Genomic DNA, 22,494 nt, shown 5'->3' with positions numbered 1-22,494 from the left:
TTTCCTGTATTCCCTAATTAGAAATACTATAGAAATGGTCTAAACTGGTATGTCTACCACTTGTCGTGGCTGAAACCCCGAAATGTAGAGGCACACGGAAAAAAAATAAAAATAAAATAAAATCAGTGATTCTTCCCTCCTCCACTTCCCTAACCTCAACAAAGGTTCAGTTCAAGTTTGGAGAAAAGATGGGGACAGGTGATTTTAGTTTTCTAAATATGCACACACATCAGCTTACCACCTCAATGTGTGAATCAGCTCAAACTAAAAAGAAAAAGAAAAACAACCCACTCTATCTTTCATGATTATATGTATCAGCAGCATACATTGTATTTTGTTAAATTATTATGAATGTCCTAGGTCCTCAAAAACTTGTGCCTAATTTGCACACACTATGATTGCACATACAGTTTCAGTAGCCATAGCTATACCTAGCTGGCCTTTTGCATATGCAGCTGCAGTAATGCTCCATAGTTACACACACAGTTTAGTTTCTGAAAATCTTTTCTCAGATGTCTTGAGATGATACAAAGAAATTGTTCCATTTAAATAAGGAATTTCAGAAGTAAGGTTTTGCTTCTCAAAACTAACATTCTGTATTGGACATGAAGTCTGAAGGTCCAGAAAAATTATGTGTCTCCTGGGAAATAAGTAATAATTTCATGCAAGTCTGAAATTGGAAGACAGCAACAAAAAAGAAACTTACTAATTCACTATATGACTTTTCCCTGTCATTTGTGACTTAGTATTTCATATGAATGTAACAATAATTTGCATTTCTATCACTTCCTTTCAAAGATCTCATAGTGCTTTGCTAATAGATAAGTAAGCCTCAAGACACTTTTGAGCTCAGTGACACCTATGACCATGGGTCTGTGTCTTGACTTTTGGAATTCCCAGACCCAGTCATATTTTGGGATTTTAACAGTATTTCCCGACTCACTACTAACACCAGAGAAGCCACAAGCTCTGTCCCAGCCAGTGACCAAGAACGCTTACTGTTCCTCCAAGAAAACAGAACATCCATCTGAAGAGAAATTCTACCAGGCTTCACCTTCAAAAAGGTAAACAAAACAACAAAAACAAACCAAAATGTATCACCAACTATTTCCCACTTTTGACATGGAAGTTTCTTAAGCTAGATATTTAGGCCTATCATCTTCATCGTGCTTTGGATCCTCAAGTAAGCTTTTAAAGAATTACCAGATATGAGACAAGAACACAGCCTACAATATCCTCCCACACAATTTTAAAAAATAAGATTTTTTTTTAGCTCCTGTACAATATCATCAACAGCAACTATTCCATTCTGTGTTGTTTTACTTACCCGTTTATCAATGTCATTATGTTGGAGCTGGACAAAGCGAGCACTAATAGCAGCAATATAGCTCTGCTGATTGGAGAAAGCCACTCTGCCAGCACCTTTTGGGTACTTCAATTCTGGATCCGTATCAATGCCAGCATAGCAGACACCTCCATATAAACGGTCCATAATCATTGCCAGTTCAACTGTGAGAAAACAATTAAATGTTGTAGATTCAATATTGCTAAAGGTTTTATGCATGGGCCTGCAGCTTTAAAAATAGAATATTTACCCTTATTCCAGTACTTTAGGAAAATAGTAAAGGGACCTGAAAGTTGGATTGGCCAAAGAATCCCAGTACCCATCTGAAATATACTGAAAGTGCAAAGATAAATTGGTGAAGGTGCTAAGGAAAAGATTTCCTAGGATTCTGTTACATACCCCAAGTAGAGTGTTTTTTTAGTTACATATTACATTTGATTCCAAAAAATGCATTAGTGCAATGTTGAGGTTAAACAGTTATAAATCACACTGTCAGAAAATGCAGATTTCTCCTGCTCCCCCCAACAGTGGTTAACTTGGCCCTACTGCATCATGTATATTGATGGTATAGGTTTAGTGACAAAAATAGTAATATACTAAGCTATACATTAATGAGAATAATAGAAATAACAATACACCATACATGCATAAGGGAGACAAATGAGTGTTGTCTGTAGAACCTCAGATTTTGCATCTTCTGACTTGTTATTTTAACCACTTGGTCTCAGAGATGCATTTATTTCCTTGGGGTTTTTTGAAACTGTTGGAGTTGTTCTTGCACATATTACATGCGCTAACTATCTAGGTACACTTGGCTATATGCACAATCATAAGTGCATCTGTCCTGAACTGGGCACTTTACATACTGACATGTGGAATGAAAAGTTGTAAAGTTCAGATGTTCTTAATTTTGTTAAATGAAATCTAATTTCCACACTCCCCAGACCTGGGAAATCACGCTTTAATTAAAGGCTAAGACTGTGCCACATTTCACACATTAACCGTTTCCCCTCTAGCTAAATTAGGGCCTGATTTGCTGAAGTCAATGGAAATACTCCCATATTTTTTCCAGACTTAAGTGGGTTTTGGGTCAGATTCTTAAAGAATATGTTTGACTCATAGACTCAGACTTTAGGGTCAGAAGGGACCAGTGTGATCATCTAGTCTGACTTCCTGCACAAAGCAGGCCACAGAACCCTACCCATCCACTTCTATAACAAACCCCTAACCTATGTCCGAGTTATTGAAGTCTTCAAATTGTGGTTTGAAGACCTCAAGCTGCAGAGAATCCACCAGCAAGTGATTGGTTTTTTTTTCCCAGTTAGGGAAGTATTTTTTTCAGTCTTTCAACTGAAACAGCTAAACATCCCCTCCCCCAACCCTTCAAACTTTCAGCAGAAAATTAATCTTTGAGTAGAAAACAAACATGGAAAATTTGATCCCAAAAGATTAATTATTCAGAAAAGCACATAAGAACAAGGGTCGCAATGGAACCTGTTTTGCAGCCTTACCTGCCACAATGTACTCTCTCACTTGTGAATGAGTTATGTTTATATAACATATACATTATATAAATTATACATTATGGTACTGTCAAACTTTTCCAAACTGTCAGATATTCTAGTACCACCACCCAAGTTGTTTTAAATTAATAAAACTCCCCACAAATGAATGACAAAGAGAAATGGCAAATATCTATTGTAAACAAGAAAACTGCCACAATAAAATTTTGGAATATATGATCCACAGAAGACAGCTGCTCAAGAACGGAAGAAACCAATATACAGCATAATGAAACAACCAAAACAGTAACTCAAAGAACAACCCCACCCACTAAGCTTCTAATTCCATTTCTTTCTGTCATTCAAATTATGACACGTCATCTTTAGAGCATGATCATATTTCTTAAGTCACACTGCCCACTATCTTCTATTCCCTATATACCATACATATTCACAGACAAACTTATTGTACACCAGCATCACAAAAATCCCTTAAATCAGAGCATTTTCAAACAGGGGGAGAGGGGTTAATTAATGGCAAGCTAATTGGTTTCTCTTTAAAAAAATTAAATGTGTGTTGCATCAGGTTCATTGTATCATTTAGTTGCCTTGTCACACCACATGTACTGAATTTATGATATGTTGTAGTTAAGCTTCCCTTTACCACTATCTTTGGCTTTGAAGACAAAGATAATCCAAGTTTAGTTACCCAAGCAAAACAGTGTTTCTATACTGCGAATATATTTAGACATCTGGTTTTACAGACCTGTCATCTCCTATATTGATCACACTTTGGTAGCTACTCTCTTTTGTTGTCTCTCCAGAGATATCCTGTAACAATCAGGCAAAGCAGGGACTTCTAAATATATTTAAAGCAATAAATTCTGTACCAGAGAGAAGAAGTTTTGAGTATCTTCTCTTGCTATATTCTTTTATTACTGGTTGAGATGAATGCTTTAGGATTACAATCCTTGTATGCCATATTGATACTGTACAAGAGTATACCTTAAACTTCTGTTGGAAAGATCACTAAATTTTTTCCCAGACATCTGATTTTCCAAAATTCATTTTTCTTGTCCCAATATTTGCAGAAATATAGTCTAGTACTACAATTGTAACAGAAAAACGTCAGTGGGGAAAACATGCTTAATTTCTTAGGCTTTGGTACAATTAAGACTATGCTTTAGAAAGAGAAGACAGCAAAAATGATTGAAAAGGAAATCATGGAATGAGACTGTATAAAGAATGGAATGGAAACATGCACGGTGTATCATTAGGGATAATTTAAAATAAAAAATGTATAAGTAAGAGAAAACATGTAGATTCTCCAAATGATGGTGCCTTTCAGATTCCCCCAACGCAGTAATTTCTTAAGAGTTTTTTTGTAAATCTAGCAGCAGAAGCATAGAGTTCTTTTAAGTCTTCATCTTGTCTTATGACAACTTCTTAACTTGACAGCTCTGAAGCTAATCCAGGTTACATAGGTCATCTAGAAAAACTGGAATTTAAAATGATCTAAAACAGTGTAATTTTTTTTTTTGACATATAGCCCATCTTTTACAAAACAAAAGCAAAACCAAACTTCTCCTTCTCAAGGGTACTTTAGTGCAATGACAGTAAGCCACCAAAAGTAGACTAGTATATTGGCACCATGGAAAATCTTCAGAGATTTTAAAGCTGGAGGGGACCATTGTGATAATCTAAACTGAACCCCTGCACATCAGATCCTCACCCACCCATTCCTGTAATATACCCATAACCTCTGGCTGAGTTACCGAAGTCCTCAGAGCATGATTCAAAGACTTCAACTCTGTGCCAAAGGAGACGTTTCAAGAAAGTCTTAGACAGTTTCTAGACAGAGATATTCAGGCAAAGAACCAATTTTACTAGTGATAATGTTCAACTTCAAGTGCTACATTACAGCTGACAAACATTTCTTTGAGAATTAACTTCTACACATTCAGATCAAAATACCATTTGCAATAATGCCATTTGGTGACTCACAATAACCTTCTGTAGACTGAGGACCCTCTATGCTATGGGAACTTATAACAGCATAGCTATAGTGCCATAGCTATGCTGGCATAACCTTGTAGCATAAATGCAGCCTACAGCAATGAAGAGGGTTTTTCTTTTGCTGTAGGAATATCAGTTCCCCAAGCAACAGTAGGCTAAGTAGCTGGGATGGAAGCATTCTTTTTCTGAACAATTCAGTCCCGCAGCCCCTCCTGGTGAGTTCCAAACCATGACACCTCAGTACAAGCAAAATGCTGCATACACTGGATTGTCATTATTCCTCATAACCCCACTTTTCCAGCAAGTTCTAATGATCCCCTCAAGCTCCTCTCCCAGCCCCATCCTACAGCAGGGTCCAGCAGTGCCCTCCAGCTTCCTCCCAGTCTCCAGGGAAAGCTGCTGTGCTAGGAGCAAGAAGGGGGCTGCCTGCCAGGATCCTCTCTGCCCTCCTATCTCAGTTAATGACGATCTGGGTCACAGTCAGAGTTTAAGGCCAGAAGGGGCCACCACATCACCTAGTCTGACCTCCTGTATATCACAGGCCACCAACACCACCCAGCACCTGCACACTAAACCCAACAACCAAAATTGGACCAAGCAGAAGTAGCCAGAGCAGAAGCTGCAGGTGGCTGAAGATGAATTTCTGAGCCTCTTGCCATTCATAAGATCACAATATTTGTGATAATTTCGTAAGTGTTGGTGCCTCCATACATACACATCAATATTTGCATGGAAATATACTACAGTGTCACCGGTAAGTGCAAATTTTAAAAACTGGATGGTTTGAATATTTAGCATGTAATCACCCCCACTAAACTTAATATGATTAATGTATACAGCTTTCAGAATTGGGTCCTTATAATAAATATCAAGTTGAGACTAGTTTAGAGTTTATGATTTAGTGAGTTTGTAAAAAGGACGTTGTCCAATTAAAAATTATTATTTAAAATCAATTTCCTAATATATGTACAAACATTAACTTTCAGCTCTGCTTGGGAAAAAATAGCCAATTTAAGTTTGTTTGTAGAGATTTTCTAGCCAGTTCCATGTTCAGATTCTCATGCATTAACTCACTGCAGCAGTGTTCAAGTTTGAAAACATCGTAGGGCAATATTTTAAATCCAAACAATTCATTAAAACTTGTACAATATTAACCCTTTAGAATATTATATATTTTATTTAACCAGACCTATCTTTTGGGCCCAGTGAGATTTAACATTCTCTACGACGTATTTTGCTGACAGGGGCTACATTTCTTTGTACAATACCTAACACAATGGGGTCCTGGTCCAGGACTAGGGCTTCCAGTCACTATAAGAATACAAATATAACAACAGTAAATAATAAACTGAAAAACTTTAAAGGGACACTATCTAATTGGTCCTCAAACTTAGGTTTTTTTAAATAGAAATCCCCACTAAAACTAATTATAAGAGTGTATTTTTAAAAACATATACATTGATTTTTTATAGATATGAAACATTCCACTTAATATTTCTTATATACAGGGATGGTTCTAGCACCTCTGGCACCCTCTACAGACTCACTTGATTCAGATCCCTTTTACAATCAGTTGCTGCTCTTTCCCACTCTTAAGATAGTACATAGCTATTTTATTTTATAATATAGAGAACATTTACTAGTTAGGACAGGTTGACTGTGACGGGGGAGAGGCAGTACAGAACAGGCTGGTTAGGGAACGATGGAAAAGGGACAAACAAGCTGACTGAGGTTTCGGGTCAGGATTGAGCAAGTCTAGGTTCTTAGTAGAACTTGGAGGTGGAAGTGATCTTCTGTGGGGGAACAAAGAACAAGCCTTCACAAAACCAGCTCTATGGCTCCATGTAGGGGCACTAAAGGTTATTCTGCCTGCCCGAGTTGGCTATGCCAATTCAAGCATTGCTGTGTTGTGCTAGTGCACAAGAACCTTGAAAGTGAAATTAGAATCACAGAAGATTAGAGTTGGAAGAGACCTCAGGAGGTCTAGTCCAATATCCTGCTCAAAGCAGGACCAACCCCAACTAAATCATCCCAGCCAGGGCTTCATCAAGCTGGGCCTTAAAAACCTCTAAGGAAGGAGATTCCACCACCTCCTTAGGTAACCCATTCCTGTGCTTCACCACCCTCCCGGTGAAATAGTTTTTCCTAATATCCAACCTAGACCTCCCCCTACTGCAGTTTGAGACCATTGTCCTTGTTGTGTCATCTGCCACCACTGAGAACTGCCTAGCTCCATCCTCTTTGGAACCCTCATTCAGGTAGTTGAAGGCTGCTGTCAAATCCTGCTTCACTCTTCTTTTCTGCAGGCTAACTATAAGCCCAGTTCCCTCAGCCTCTACTCATAAGTCATGTGTCCCAGCCCCTAATCATATTCATTGCCCAGGGCCGCCCAGCGGATTCAAGGGGCCTGGGGCAAAGCAATTTTGGAGGCCCCTTCCATAAAAAAAAATTGCAATACTATACAATACTATATTCTCGTGGGGACCCCTGTGGGGCCCAGCTCAAATTGCCCCATTTGCGCACCCCCCCCCCACCGGGTGGCCCTAGGAAAAATAAACCTTCTGCATCTCAGCACAAACCCAGTTTTGAGAAAACTTTTTTACAAGGTATCACTGGTTCTCAGCATCAGCTAGTGCTAAAAGGCACTAACGCTCATTAAAAGGGTTGGACAAATATTTTCCGTCAAAACTTTTTCTGGATCGAAAATTAGGGTTTTTTAAAAACAAACAAACAAACAAAATCATGAACAATGTCTGCTTTCCTTCAAAATTTGTTGTGTTTTTTTAATTGAAAAGCTGAAATTAGTCTGCCAAAACCTGAATATGGTTTGGGGTTTCAGAAGTATGTGGCCAAATATTTGCTGCTTGCTGTGTTTGATTGTTTAAAGAAAAAATAAAAAAAATTCTGCTTAAAAAAAACAAACAAACTTTTGAACTACCTCAGCTTGTGACCAAATGCTGAGCCCATCCAGTCAGAGATTTTTCCAGGTTTCTGATACTCTGCTGGCTTCCTTGACTCAAATCTGTCTCCATAACTTTGGATTCATTTAGGTTAGAACATAAGAACAGCCATACTGGGTCAAACCAAAGGTCCATCCAGCCCAGTATCCTGTCTATCGACAATGGCCAATGCCAAGTGCCCCAGAGGGAGTAAACCTAACAGGTAATGATCAAGTGATCTCTCTCCTGCCATCCATATCCACCCTCTGACAAATGGAGGCTAGGGACACCATTCCTTACCCATCCTGGCTAATAGCCATTAATGGACTTAACTTCCATGCATTTATCTGTTTCCTAGACACTGGCTCCATGGGGTCCTTCACAAACTGGAGACAGTTACTGTGGGTTTGTCTTTAGTATAGCTTATGTACATACTCCACGAACTGAGCATTTGAGCTTGTTCCAGAATCTGGGATGAGCCTATGTTGTGAAAACTGAAATGCTCAAAATAGCACATCCATGTGAATTGACACAGGGTGCTAAAATTAAGTTAACCCAGGGGTTCTCAAACTGGGGGTCAGGACCCCTCGGGGGTCACGAGGTTATTACTGGAGGTCACGAGCTGTCAGCCTCCTCCTCAAACCCCGCTTTGCCTCCAGCATTTATAAGTGTTAAATATATTAAAAAGTGTTTTTAATTTATAAGGGGGGGTCACACTCAGAGGTTTGCTATGTGAAAGAGGTCACCAGTATAAAAGTTTGAGAACCACTGAATTAATCCCTCTGGAGCCTCAGGGAATGCAGGGGCGGGTAGAGTTGGGAAGGGTATTGCTCTTCTCATGTGATCCCTCCCCCAGTGGCTAATTTTAAATGAAGCTACCCTCCCCTGACATGAATCTCCCTATGGCACTGACATTAAATATAGACTATAATTTGGCATTTAAGAAGTAAAAGGGATGGTAGCCCTAATGGAAAAGCTAACAGCTTGGCTCTTCTGCAAGCCTCAAACTGCTGAATGAGTTTTAGGGTAGGGAAGGCTGTGCGCCTCCCGAACAGCCTGGCCCTGCCCCCTATCTGACCCCCACCCACTTCCTGTCCCCCGACTGCCCGCCCCCCTCACAATTCCCGACCCATCCTGCTCCTTTTCCCCTCACCGTCCCCCAGAGACCCCCCCCAACCACCACTCCGGGACCCCAACCTGCTCCCTGTCCCCTGACTGCCCCGACCCCTATCCACCCCACCCCCGCTGAGTCCTGACAGACCCCCGGAACACCCACGATCCAACCCCCTCATTCTCTGTCCCCTGACCGCCCCCCACAACCTCGGCCCCCTCCCTGTGTCCTGACTGTCCCTGGGACTTCCTGCCCCTTAGCCAACCCCTCCGACCCCTTACCCCCGGCTCCCTCCAGCCCTGGAGCCTCAGCCCATCCAGCAGCGTCCCTTGACAGAGGCAGCGCAGCTCTGGAGGGGCCCCTGAGCCCCACCCCACTCAGAGCCACGTGGTAAGGGGGCAGGGCTCTGCTCGGCCCAGAGCTCGCAGCCCCGCCCCCTACTACCTGGCTCTGAGCAGGGTGGGGCTCAGGGGCCCCGCCGGAGCCATGCTGAAGCTGTCCAGGATGTGCTGAGGCTCCGGGTGAGGGGTGGAGATGGAGTTGGGTGGTGCTGGGGAAGGAGCCTCAGCCATTCTCATGGGGGCCCCTGCGGAGCCCAGAGCCTGGGGCAAATTGCCCCACTTGCCCCTCTCCCCGGTCAGCCCTGTCATTGCCCTCCGCTAGACTCTCTCCAATTTGTCCACATGCTTTCCGTAATGAGGGGCCCAAAACTGGACGCAGTACTCCAGATGTGGCCTCGCCAGTGCCAATCACTTCCCTCGATCTATTGGCAATTCTCCTACTAATGCAGCCCAATATGCCATTAGCCTTCTTGGCAACAAGGGCACACTGTTGACTCATATCCAGCCTCTTGTCCACTGTAATCCCCAGGTCCTTTTCTGCAGAACTGCTACTTAACCAGTCAGTCCCCAGCCTGTAGCGGTGCATGGGATTCTTCCTGCCTAAGTGCAGAACTCTGTATTTGTCCTTGTTGAACCTCAACAGATTTCTTTTGACCCAATTCTCCAATTTGTCTAGGTCACTCTGGACCATATCCCTGCCCTCCACTGTATCTACCTCTCCCCCCAACTTAGTGCCATCCGTAAACCTTTTGAGGGTGCAATCCATCTCATCACCCAGATCACTAATAAAGATGTTGAACAAAACCAGCCCCAGGAATGACCCTTGGGGCACTCCGCTTGATAGTGCCTGTCAACTAGATGTCTAGCCGTTGATCACTACCCGTTCAGCCAGACGATCTAGCCAGTTTTCTATCCACCTTTTAGTTCATTCATCCAATCCATACTTTTTTATCTTGCTGGCAAGAATACTGCGAGAGACCATATCAAAAGCTTTACTAAAGTCAAGGCATATTATGTCCACCACTTTCCCCATATCCACAGAGCCTGTTATCTCATCATAGAAGGCAATCAAGTTGGTCAGATATGACTTGCCCTTGGTTAACCCATGTTGACTGTTCCTGATCACCTTCCTCTTCAAGCGCTTCAAAATGGATTCCTTGAGGACCTGCTCCATGATTTTCCTGGGGACTGAGGTGAGTGTGACTGGTCTGTAGTTCCCTGGATTCTCCTTCTTCCCTTTTTAAAAGATAGGCACTATAGTTGCCTTTTCCCAATCATCTGGGACCTCCCCGGACCACTATGAGTTTTCAAAGGCCAATGGCTTTGCAATAACATCGGCCATCTCCCGCAGCACTCTCGGATGCATTGCATCCAACTCCATGGACTTGGGCATGTCCAGCTTTTCTAAATAGTCCTTAACCTGTTATTTCATCACTGAGGGCTGCTCACCTTCTCCCTATACTGTGCTGCCCAGTACTGCAGTCTGGGAGCTGACCTTGTCTGTGAAGGGTGAGGCAAAAAAAGCATTAAGTACTCCAGCTTTTTCCACATCACCTGTCACTAGGTTCTCTCCTCCATTCAGTAAGGGTACCACACTTTCCCTGACCACCTTCTTGTTGCAAACAAACCTGTAGAAACCCTTCTTGTTACCCTTCACTCCCTTGCTAGCTGGAACTTCAACTGTAGTTTGGCCTTCCTGATTACACCAAGCTAGTTATTTTTTATTTTCCAGGCTAAAGTACAAAAAGTAAATAACTAAATTTGTGTTCTAATTCTAGTAACTACTACAAATTGTGTGTGTGGAGGGGGGCGGGTATTCATAACACAAGTATGGAATGTGTTTAATTACATTACTTTTAGTCTGATACAAAAGTATCACTAAGGGATAACTATATATGCCAATTCCTATGTTTTTAATATAAAAAAACAAACCACAAATTAGAAATTAGAGTAATTCAATCAAACAAAATAGACTCCAACTCCATGCAGGTGGACAGCGAAATAATAGCATAATGTAACTAGTAAGTTCTCAGATTCTTTAATAAAATATGAAGAGTCATCCTTTAGGTAGTGAGTTCATGAACTGGCAGTAGGAATTCAGTCCAAAATAAGCAACCATGATATTGGTCACAGTAAAGAGGTACTGTCAAGGTGAAAGGAACCCATAAGATTCAGAAAAAGAGATTTGCTGTACTGCTTTCAAATGCTCTAAATTAATTTCTAAAACTAATCTTAGAAGCTTGCAAATTAATATATCAATACCAAAAAATGGTTTGTCTTGCTCTGGAAAAATTCTAAATTTACTGTTCAAAGGCATTTTTCAAACATGAACTACAATTCATAATAGGCCTGGAAAAAAATGTAGACAAAAGCAGTTAGGCCCATTTTTTTTTAAATGACTTCATTAGAACTGGTCTGGTTTTCAGAGCTGTTGAGCAACCACAACTCCAATTTAAGTTAGTGGGAGCTTAAAGTAAGTACTTAACTGAATTGGTCACCTTAAATAAGGCAGCCCCCAAATTCAAGGGCAATATGAAAATTTGAATCTTAAACTTTTACTTAATTTCTACTACTAAACAATTGATTCATTGTCTTAACTAGTAATTAATTTCAAAGGTCGGAAGTTCTCAGAAGTTATATTCTTATATATATTCTTCTGTCTTAAGGACATAAGAAACTGATATGCTTAGAAAGTAAACCACAAATTCTTCAAAAGTCTCTGAAACAGATGGAATGTCATTGTCTCAGAATCTGAAACCAGTACTGATAGTATGGCCTAGCCTAACTTTTCTTCTATTTCAACTCACCAGCTCGGAGGGGACGTGGAACTCCCCCTACAAAGATAGTTTTTCTTGGGTCCAATGGCTGAGAACCATCCATTACAAAATCACTGTCACTTAGGTTCCAAGGTCGAATTTGCACCTGAAAGAAAGATGTCAACTTTGTCTTCACTTTATTGCTAACTTACCCTAAACAAAGTAATAAGAATTAAGAATCAGCTGTTAAACATTTACATATGTAAAATCTGATTAGAATATATATACACACACACACACACACACACACACACACACATATATATATATACACACACACACACACACTCTTTTTTAAAGATAAAATAGTAAAATGATAGAATGTGAAAGTAAAAATGATGCAAGTATATCATTTATCTATGTAGGTATTCAGAATGTACAGTTTACAGTGTTTACTTGATAAACAGACAGTACATTTATCACCTCTAGAGGCCAGGCTTGAGTTAGATTTCCTTGTGCAAATGCAGCCACCCCATTCTCTCCCTAATCTGCTTCCTCCTTCAGCCTCCTTTATTAGGAATATGGAATATATAAAAGGACATTCAGAGCTTTATCATTTATATTGTGAATTTAAGGATGCCGGTTGAACATTCAGCTTTCTTCTAGTTACATATTAATTGTAAAAGTTGAAAAAGAGGGAAGAGGAAATGGAATTAATTCCTATTTAAAATAAGAGGATTGCAGAAATGTAAGTGCACTTGTTCAGTTTAGTTAAGCAGCCAGCTAGATAGTGGACTGTTAGAAAGTCATCAGATTGTACAGAACTAAGAATTCTGCTCAAAAGCCATTTGGATAAGCCTGCTCACCACTACAACCCCTGAATAAGTGAAATGTGTAAGCATCATTTGGATTTGCCATTGCATTTCAATTTTCATTCACCCATGCAAGGTCTAATCTTTTAATTAAAAAAGGCACCCGTGAGCCTTTTATATGCATTTCGTTAAGAACTACTCTGGAAGGATTATGCATATAATATCTTAACTTTAACATATATAATAATAATTGCAATGATATAAAGAATAAGGCCCTACTCTGCAAGAAATTAAGTGCATACATTACATTATTTACATGACAAGCCTCAATGACTAAATATTTACAGGATTGCAACCCAAGCTCCTCAGTATGTCCAATTTAAAAAAAATTAGAATAGGTGATAAATAGTTGTGAACATGACTACAGACAAACAGGTGATATATGATTGACATTACCCTTTGCAGAAGAAAGTTAGGCCCAGACTACGTTTAGAGAAATGCTTTACATTAATGGCCTAAACGGAGTTGTCATTCCTGTAAATTAGTAAAATAACAACTATCTCAATAATACCACCACACATGCAGTTTTAGCCCCTCTTTATGTAAACCTGTCCACTTAAGACTGGTAGTACAGAAGAAGTCCTCTATTTCCAGGATTTAACACAGTGCCAGCAATTCCAGAGAGTTTCTTGTAATGTCCCATTGGCAGTTATAAAACAGGATGGACCTCTTTGTATAATTTAACAAGATTAAATCTCTATTCTAGCTAATCGTGAGTAATATGAGCCCGTTGTGCTGAAGTGGAAATTGTATCATGTACATAATGTACCACTATCTGCAAGCAACTGAAGCAGTTATCCACTAGCTCATTTCTGACTGCAGACAACATAAAAATGCTTGGTTTTTACATCAAAAGCCAAGGTTACATCTACAATGTCACTTTACTTTCTAAATAATTTAAAAACATTATCTTAGTAACTAGGTCTTTTCCAATAGTTTATTTTTAATAGATTCAGTAGTAATAGGGATAATTGTTCATCCTTGATTATAGGGAGTCTTTATGGAAGTAATTTAGAATAAAAAAGGGGAGGGAATACTAAAAGGTATCAGACATTCAACCAGCAATACATTTTGAGGGATGTTAACTAGAAAAAATATATTTAAAATTTTCTATACCAATAAATATCTGCCTGAATATATGTTTATTTTAAAAAACCCTTTAGAAGAATCCAGTTAAAATCTGATTAGCTCTAGCAAAATGACTCAGCAAGAATATACCTCAAACATGTTTTCCTTCTTTCTGATATTACCCTACTCCTCATTTGTCCATCAGAAGTGCACAACTAGATGCTTTTCATTGGTTTTAATAAACCTTCTTTTATAAATCAAATCTGGGTCAAAGCAGACTTGCTACAGTAAGTGAAAGGCATGAAAGATTATAAATTGCTTAGCTAGCAAATGCAGAATTGAAAGCAATGAAATACTGGCAAGGCTGCCTAAATTAACGAGTTTTCTTTTTTTAAATCATAGGGGCTTTTAAAAAATAAAAATAAAACAATATAGGCAAAAAAACTAAAGCATTTATTTTATTTTATTTTATTTTTTTTAATATAGGTGACATTATAACAGGACACATTCTGTTACGATATGGTACTGGAAGTACCAACGTAAAAGTTTAAACAAACGGTGACATTTATTAGCTTCTGAAGAAGCCAAATTATGCTAACATAAGAAAGTAAGCCTAGTAAAGGAACACCAACAGAACCAGTTTAACAGTTACACCCGGGGAAAAATGCTTGCATATTTATTTGCTTTTGAATTGGCAAGGGGAAGTTGGTTAGCAGCCAAGGCACTTTGTATACTGCTTACTGGTTTGTCCTTGATGGTGGGGCTTGACACACATAGGTAAAGTTTTCCATCTTCTTCCAGACAGGCATCTATCAGTGCTTGTACAGAACTTTCCTCTTGGAACAGCAAAAAGGCATAACCTTGGAAAGGACAAAGGCACAAAAAGGAAAAAAAATAGATGAAAACTTTTGAAAGATAGGTCAAAACAGAGAACACAAAAAAAGAAAATCCAAGAACTGCAAATATCTTGTAAGCAGTTGGTTTTGATACTTCACTAAGACTCTGAATTACTTTTATTTGTCCCAGTACATAGATGGCAATAAAAGTGTAACATTGTTGCTAACTGTACTGAAGTTAATCCAATAATAATATACTTTCAAAAGGAATCCTGCCATAGGATCACATGGAGAAAGCAGGTTTCCCCACCATCACTCTTATTTTTGTTTTGATGCTGCATACGGTGTTGGTATCACAGCGGAGAAAAAAAGTTTTTGGAAAGTTTGTTTTCTTTATATACTTTAACGGTTCTAAACAAATACAGAATGGCTGGAAAAAACAGAAAAAATTGTGGAAGATTAGCCCACAACTATAACAGATCTATATTTGTGCTCTTACAAGCATTTGTCATCTTAAATAAAGCAATAGTGTTGAGGCAGTTTCAGACAATATACAAGGGGGGGGGGGAACTATGTGGGAAGGTCCATGGAATGAAAACCTGCATACAGATAACCTGAATATTTCTATCCTGAACATACATATGTTGGCAAGGGGAAAATGTATATTCTCATTCATTCATAATGTAGCCTTATTTCCTAAATATATTTCTAAATCAAATCTCCTAACGCACGCAATCCTCACTGAAGACCATGATTTACTTAAATTGGACTTTTAGACTGCCACTTATATAAAAGATTACCACTTGTTTTAGATCATGAAACTTTCTCATGCTCTGATCACTCAAAGGCTCAGATTTTCTTTAAAGTTCCCCTCTAAAAAAGTGCTGAAATAAGGTAATCTTGAGGGAAAGCTGTCAACAACTGAAAGATTATGGATTGAGAATTGGAGTGCCTTCTGACCCACAAATATTCTGCAAACAAGATATATTTTAAATCAAAATTTTAATTTTAGTTGAGACTACCGAGATATGAGACAAGCTTTTGTACAGTATAAAGTTAAGCCTCAGATATTCTTAACATGTATCCCTAACAGGTTAAATTTTGGAATAAAAAGACAAAGGTAAATTATGGCAATGCTTCTACACTAAATTAGATCTTATGACCATTTGGTAATTACAGTTAGTATTGAATGCAGCTGCCCAGTTGTAGGGAACTTCCAGTAGTCTGTGTTACACCTGCGCTGAATAGTTAGGAGTAGCTACCAGATGATTTCCCACTCACTGTTTTGATAGTGGCTTTCACCTTCACAGTTTGGACCTTGCCTACCTTAGAGAGTTCCTTTCTTCACACAGTTCTGTAGCAACTGCTTGAGCTAGCATTCCTCTCAAAAGGACTGCTAGCAGAAGATTCTCAGTCAGGGGCACTGACTAAAAAGGCACCTAGCTAGGTTAATTGCATTCCCAAGTTTTATTGGGGAGGCAGCAGTGAAGAGGATCTCAAGTAGAATTTTGAAGTAGTGACTGTGGATAGCTTTCTTAGTGCAATTTTTTTTGCTTGTTTAATTTTTTTAAATTTTGTACATGTGCTAAGAAATTAAAATTTAGTGTTCAAAATCAAATTTTCACTGAGACATTGCACAACATCTCTGCCCTTCAAAGGTTATTGCCCTACAAGACTTCAACTTTCTACTGCTCACCATCTTTATACTAGAGATATTCAAAGAAAAGTTGCACAAAAATTTAATAGGCCAAGTGTATTCATCATTGAACAGACAACAGCCTTTAAAATTTCACCATAGAAGGAGTGTGTTTCAGAAAGTCTTGGGCACTTGCTAAGAACTTGGAGTTATAATGGAAAGGTTGCAACAACTATAGCTATGATCTACTGAGACACTGACTAAAACCCATGGCATATGTCGACAAAAGCCACACAGTTCATTGTGTTAGTACTACAGTAACTTGCTGCCTACACACCAAACTGATAAATCCTTGAAGAAATTTTATATTTTAATGTATATATTAATTCAATTTAAACTGACTAATCACAGTATCACATGGAATTTGAGTTCCCAGACTTGTAATGGATTCAGAATATGTATTTATCATTGTTTTCATGTTATCTCCATTTTATTTTCCAATCTGTGCAGCTATTATGTTTTCTTTACCTTATAATGAACCTGCTCAGTAAGAAGTAAAATCTGTTCACTATCCCAATTAGAGATGTGTTCTGTTTGGCAGCTGATCGGCCCTATCAAATGCTCTCCACCCCAATCGTGAAACTGAACACTTGGAAGATATTATATCAGAGTGGGCAAACTTTTTGGCCCAAGGGCCACATCTGGGTGTGGAAATTGTATGGCAGGCCATGAATGCTCACAAAATTAGGGATTGGGATGCGGGGGGGTGGGGGGTCTGGGCTCAGGCAGGGGGTGCGGGCTCTGTGGTGGGGCCAAAAATGAGGAGTTTAAGGTGCAGGAGGGGGCTCCAGGCTGGGGCAGTGGATGTAGGAGGTTGCTCTGGGCTGGGACGGAGGAGTTCAGAGAACGGGAGGGGGATAGGGCATGGGAGGGGGTGAGAGGTGCAGACTCTGGGAGGCACTTACCTCAAGCAGCTCCTGGCAGCAGCAGCAGCAGCAGCAGCAGCAGCAGCAGCATGTCCCCTCTCCAGCTTCTAGCAGAGGCATGGCTAGGCTGCTTTGACAGCTGCCCCGTCCCTGCAGCCTTACATGTAGGAGCTGCAGGGGGTACATGCTGCTGTTTCCGGGAGCTGCGCGGAACCATGGTACATGCAGTGCAGAGCAAGCACCCGACCCCACTCCCTTGCTGGAGCCCTAGAGCAGGGCAAGCCCCGGACCCTGTTCCCCGGCAGGAGCTCGAGGGCCGGATTAAAACATCTGAAGAGCTAGTTGTAGCCATAGTGTGCCCACCCCTGGACTACAGCATTCCCTCGCTTTCCACCACTAATCATATTTCATTGCTCAATTCATTTTTTTGGGGTGGAGGCATGGTGTTTAAACTCATAGGCAGACTTCAGTACCCTATATACTTCAGTCCAAAAATTAGCTCCAAATGTTAAGAATATTCTGATTCAAACCAATATTTCCACTGGTTAGTAAACAATCTTAAAATTCAGAGATTAAGCTAAGCACTCCAAAATGTGGATGCTTGTCCATACATCGTATGATTATTTTTGGTCTGCAAAATTCATTTGGACATTTTGTCTGAACAGTCTCTTAGGCCTGGTCTACACTACGTGTTTATACCAATTTTAGCAGCATTAAACCGATTTAATGCCGCACCCGTCCACACTACGATGCCCTTTAAATCGATATAAAGGGCTCTTTAAATTGGTTTCTGTACTCCTCCTCAACAAGAGGAGCGCTAAAATCGGTATTATTATATCAGATTAGGGTTAGTGTGGCCGCAAATCGATGGTATTGGCCTCCGGGCCATATCCCACAGTGCACCACTGACCGCTCTGGACAGCTATCTGAACTCGGATGCACTGGCCAGGTAGACAGGAAAAACCCCGCAAACTTTTGAATTTCATTTCTTGTTTGGCCAGCGTGGAGCTCTGATCAGCACAGGTGACCACGCAGAGCTCATCAGCAAAGGTAACAAAGCAGTCTCCTGAGAACAGAAAAAGAGCTCCAGCATGGACCACACGGGAGGTACTGGATCTGATCGCTATATGGGGAGAGGATTCAGTGCTAACAGAACTCTGTTCAAAAAGACGAAATGAAAAAAACTTTTGAAAAAATTTCCAAGACCATGAAGGAGAGAGGCCACACCAGGGACTCAGTGCAGTGCAGAGTGAAAGTGAAGGAGCTCAGACAAGCCTACTAGAAAACCAGAGGCAAACGGAAGGTCTGGGGCAGGGCCGAAAACATGCCGCTTCTACGCTGAGCTGCATGCAATTCTAGGGGGCTGCGCCACCACTACCCCCCCTTCGTCCTTGGATTCCGTGGTGAGGGTTGTAATCTCAGCCATGCCTGAGGATTATGCGGACGAGGAAGGTGAGGAGGAGGAAGAGGAGGACGAGCTTGGAGAGAGCACACAGCACCCCGTTAGCCCCAACAGCCAGGAGCTTTTTCTGACCCAGACGGAATTACCGTCCCAGCCCTCCCAAGCCACTAGCCCAGACAGTGAAGCCATGGAAGTGACCTCTGGTGAGTGTACCTTTAGTGAGTGTATCTTTGTAAACACAAAGCATGGTTTAAAAGCAAGCTTTTTTTAATGATTGATTTGCCCTGAGGGCTTGGGATGCATTTGCGGGCAGTAAAGTTACTGGAAAAGTTTGTTAACATGTCTGGGGATGGAGCGGAAATCCTCCAGGGACATCTCCATGAAGCGCTCCTGGAGGTACTCCAAAAGCCTTTGCAGAAGGTTTCTGGGCAAGGCAGCCTTGTTCCATCCACCATGGTAGGACACTTTACCACGCCATGCATGTAGCAAGTAATCGGGTATCATTGCATGACAAAGCATAGCTGCGTATGGTCCCAGTGATTGCAGGCATTCAAGAAACATCCGTTCTTTATCTCACTCTGTTATCCTCAGCAAATTGATATCGTTCATGGTAACCTGGTTGAAATTCAGGAATTTAATTAAGGGGACAGAGATGGCCTTTTTCCTACAGGGCTGTTTGCCTGTTGCTTACAAGAAATCCTTCCTTGCATGTAGCCAAGCAGCGGGAGGGGAGGAACGATAGCGCTGAGCTTTCTCACGTTTGGCTAGCAGGAATCTTCCCAGCTACCAGCCACGCGGTGGAGGGGAAGGGGGTGATTAGCAGTGATCTTCCATGATACCAGCCATGCGGTGGGGGGAGGGGGCAAAGCGATCATCCTAGAGAATTGGAGGGAGTGTGGGGGTGGCTTCTCTGAATGGAAGTGAAGGCTGCTGAAGCCGAAAGACAATGGCTTACCATGGACGCATGCAAGCTGAATTCTGATGCCTGGACCTGCGTCTGTGAGATCTGTAACATCAGAGCCCAGGCACTCAAACTTAAGATGCAAAATGCAACCTTGTAGTGAAATCACATGTGGTGTGTAAGGTGAATAGTGTTGTTCACTGTGAAAGAGTATAACCATTGTTCTGTAAAATGTATCTTTTTAAATACTTCTCTCCCTTTTTTCCCTCCCTCATGCAGCTGCACATTTTTCAAGCCTCCCTACTCCATCCCGAAGGCTAGCTCAGATAAGGCGGAGGAAGAAGAGGACGCGAGACGAAATGTTCTCGGAAATCATGGAAGTAACCTGCAATGAAAGAGCTCATCTGAATCAGTGGAAGGATGTGGTATCAAATTACAGGAAAGATGCCAGTGAACGTGAGGACAGGAGAGACGCTCGAGATGAGAGGTTGCGGCAGGAAGATCAGAGGTGTAGGCAGGAAGATCAGCAGTGGCGGAATGAAATGCTGGGGCTGCTGCGTGATCAAACTGACATCCTCCGACGTCTGGTGGAGCTTCAGGAAGAGCAGCGAGGTCACAGAGTGCCACTGCAGTCCCTGTGTCACCACCCTCAGTACTCACCATGTTACAAGTCTTCCTCACCCAGACGTGTAAGAACACGTGGGGGAAGGCTTTGTGCACCCACCCACTCCACCCCTGTGGACAGCCCAACCAAAAGGCTGTCATTACTTTGAAATGATTTTAGTGGCCTTTTCCTTCCCTCCTATCCTCCTCCCAAACCGCACCCGGGCTACCTTGCCAGTTCTCTCCCTCTTTTTATAATGAGCTTTTTAATAAAGAATACATGATTTTTAAATGATAGTCACTTTATTTTCTTAAGCAAGCTGTAATCGAAGGGGGAGGGTGGGTTTCTTACAGGGAATTAGTCAATCAAGGGAAAATAAACACAGGAGTCACACCATACCTTGGCCCGTGATGAAACTCGTTTTCAAAGCTTCTCTGATGCGCACAGCTTCCCGGTGTTCTCTTCTAATCACCCTGGTGTCTGGCTGCACGTAATCAGCGGCCAGGTGATTTGCCTCAGCCTCTCCCCCTTACTCTCACAGAGATTGTGGAGCACACAGTAAGCAGCAATAATAAAGGGGACATTGGTTTGGCTGAGGTCTGAGCGAGTCAGTAATGTGCGCCAGCGCGCCTTTAAACGGCGAAATGCACATTCTACCACCATTCTGCACTTGCTCAGCCTGTAGTTGAACAGCTCCTGACCACTGTCCAGGCTGCCTGTGTATGGCTTCATGAGCCATGGCATCAAGGGATAGGCTGGATCCCTCAGGATAACTACAGGCATTTCAACATCCCCAACAGTTATTTTCTGGTCTGGGAACTAAATTCCTTGCTGCAGCATTTTAAACGGAGCAGTGCTTCTGAAGACACGAGCGTCATGAACCCTTCCTGGCCATCCCACGTGGATGTTGGTGAAACGTCCCTTGTGATCCACCATTGCTTGCAGCACCATTGAAAAGTACCCCTTGCGGTTTACGTACTGGGTGGCCTGGTGCGCCGGTGCCAAGATAGAGATATGGGTTCCATCTATCACCCCCCCACAGTTAGGGAATCCCATTGCAGCAAAGCCATCCACTATGACCTGCACGTTTCCTAGAGTCACAACCTTTTGTAGCAGTAGCTTAGTGATTGCTTTGGCTACTTGCATCACAGCAGCCCCCACAGTAGATTTTCCCACTCCAAATTGATTCCCGACTGACCGGTAGCTGTCTGGTGTTGCAAGTTTCCACAGGGCTATTGCCACTCGCCTCTCCACTGTGAGGGCTGCTCTCATCTTGGTATTATGGCGTTTCAGGGCGGGGAAAGCAAGTCAAACTTCCATGAAAGTGTTCTTACGCATGCGAAAGTTTCGCAGCCACTGCGAATCGTCCCACACCTGCAAAACTATGCGGTCCCACCAGTCTGTGCTTGTTTCTCGGGCCCAAAATTGGCGTTCAATGGGTAAAACCTGCCCCATTACCAGCAGAAGCTCCAAAGCACAGGGGGCCCGTGGTTAAGGAGAATTCAGTTTCCATGTCCTCATCACTCTCGTCACCGCGCTGCCGTAGCCGCCTCCTCCTCCTCGCCTGGCTTTGCAGTTCATGGTTCACCATAGACTGCATGAGAATGCGTGAGGTGTTTACAACGTTCACGATCGCGGTGTTGATCTGAGCGAGGTCCATGCTTGCAGTGCTATGGCGTCCGCACAGTTCACCCAGGAAAAAAGGCGCGAAACGGTTGTCTGCTGCTTTCACTTAGGGAGGGGTGAGGCTGTACCCAGAACCACCCGTGACAATGATTTTTGCCCATCAGGCACTGGGCTCTCAAACCAGAATTCCAAGGGGCGGGGGAGACTGCGGGAACTACGGGATAGCTACCCACAGTGCAACACTCCAGAAATCGACGCTAGCCTCGGACCATGGACACACACCACCGAATTAATGTACCTAGTGTGGCCACGCGCAATCGACTTTATACTGTTTTATAAAACCGGTTTATGTTAAATCGAATTTATCCCATAGTGCTGACGTACCCTTAGGGTACGTCTTCACTACCCGCCGTATCGGCAGGTAGCAATCGATTGCTCGGGGATCGATATATTGCGTCTCATCTAGACACAATATATCGATCCCTGAACGTGCTTATATCGATTCCGTAACTCCACCAACCCAAACGGAGTTGCGGAATCGACAGGGGGAGCCGCGGACAGCGATCCCGCGCCGTGAGGACGGTGAGTAATTCGATCTTAGATACTTCGACTT

At 41.9% G+C, this 22,494-nt stretch overlaps 1 protein-coding gene across 7 annotated transcripts in view; it reads right to left on the bottom strand.

The window, feature by feature from the left end:
• The window catches only part of CPEB3 (cytoplasmic polyadenylation element binding protein 3), a 185,309-nt gene that overhangs the window by 12,937 nt on the left and 149,878 nt on the right, over positions 1 to 22,494 (bottom strand). For all 7 annotated transcript variants that reach the window (XM_050959428.1, XM_050959432.1, XM_050959433.1 and 4 more), the window contains 3 exons: positions 14,692 to 14,810; positions 12,062 to 12,176; positions 1,328 to 1,509 (listed from right to left, as the gene is read on the bottom strand). In XM_050959428.1, coding sequence (XP_050815385.1) covers positions 1,328 to 1,509; positions 12,062 to 12,176; positions 14,692 to 14,810 — 416 coding nt within the window. The remainder of the gene's footprint in view (positions 1 to 1,327; positions 1,510 to 12,061; positions 12,177 to 14,691; positions 14,811 to 22,494) is intronic.

This window comes from Gopherus flavomarginatus, chromosome 6, assembly GCF_025201925.1.
Source record: "Gopherus flavomarginatus isolate rGopFla2 chromosome 6, rGopFla2.mat.asm, whole genome shotgun sequence".
In the NCBI taxonomy this organism is placed as follows: Eukaryota; Metazoa; Chordata; order Testudines; family Testudinidae; genus Gopherus; species Gopherus flavomarginatus.
Note: the sequence above shows the minus strand (reverse complement) of the source record. Positions and strands in the feature narration are given on the sequence as shown.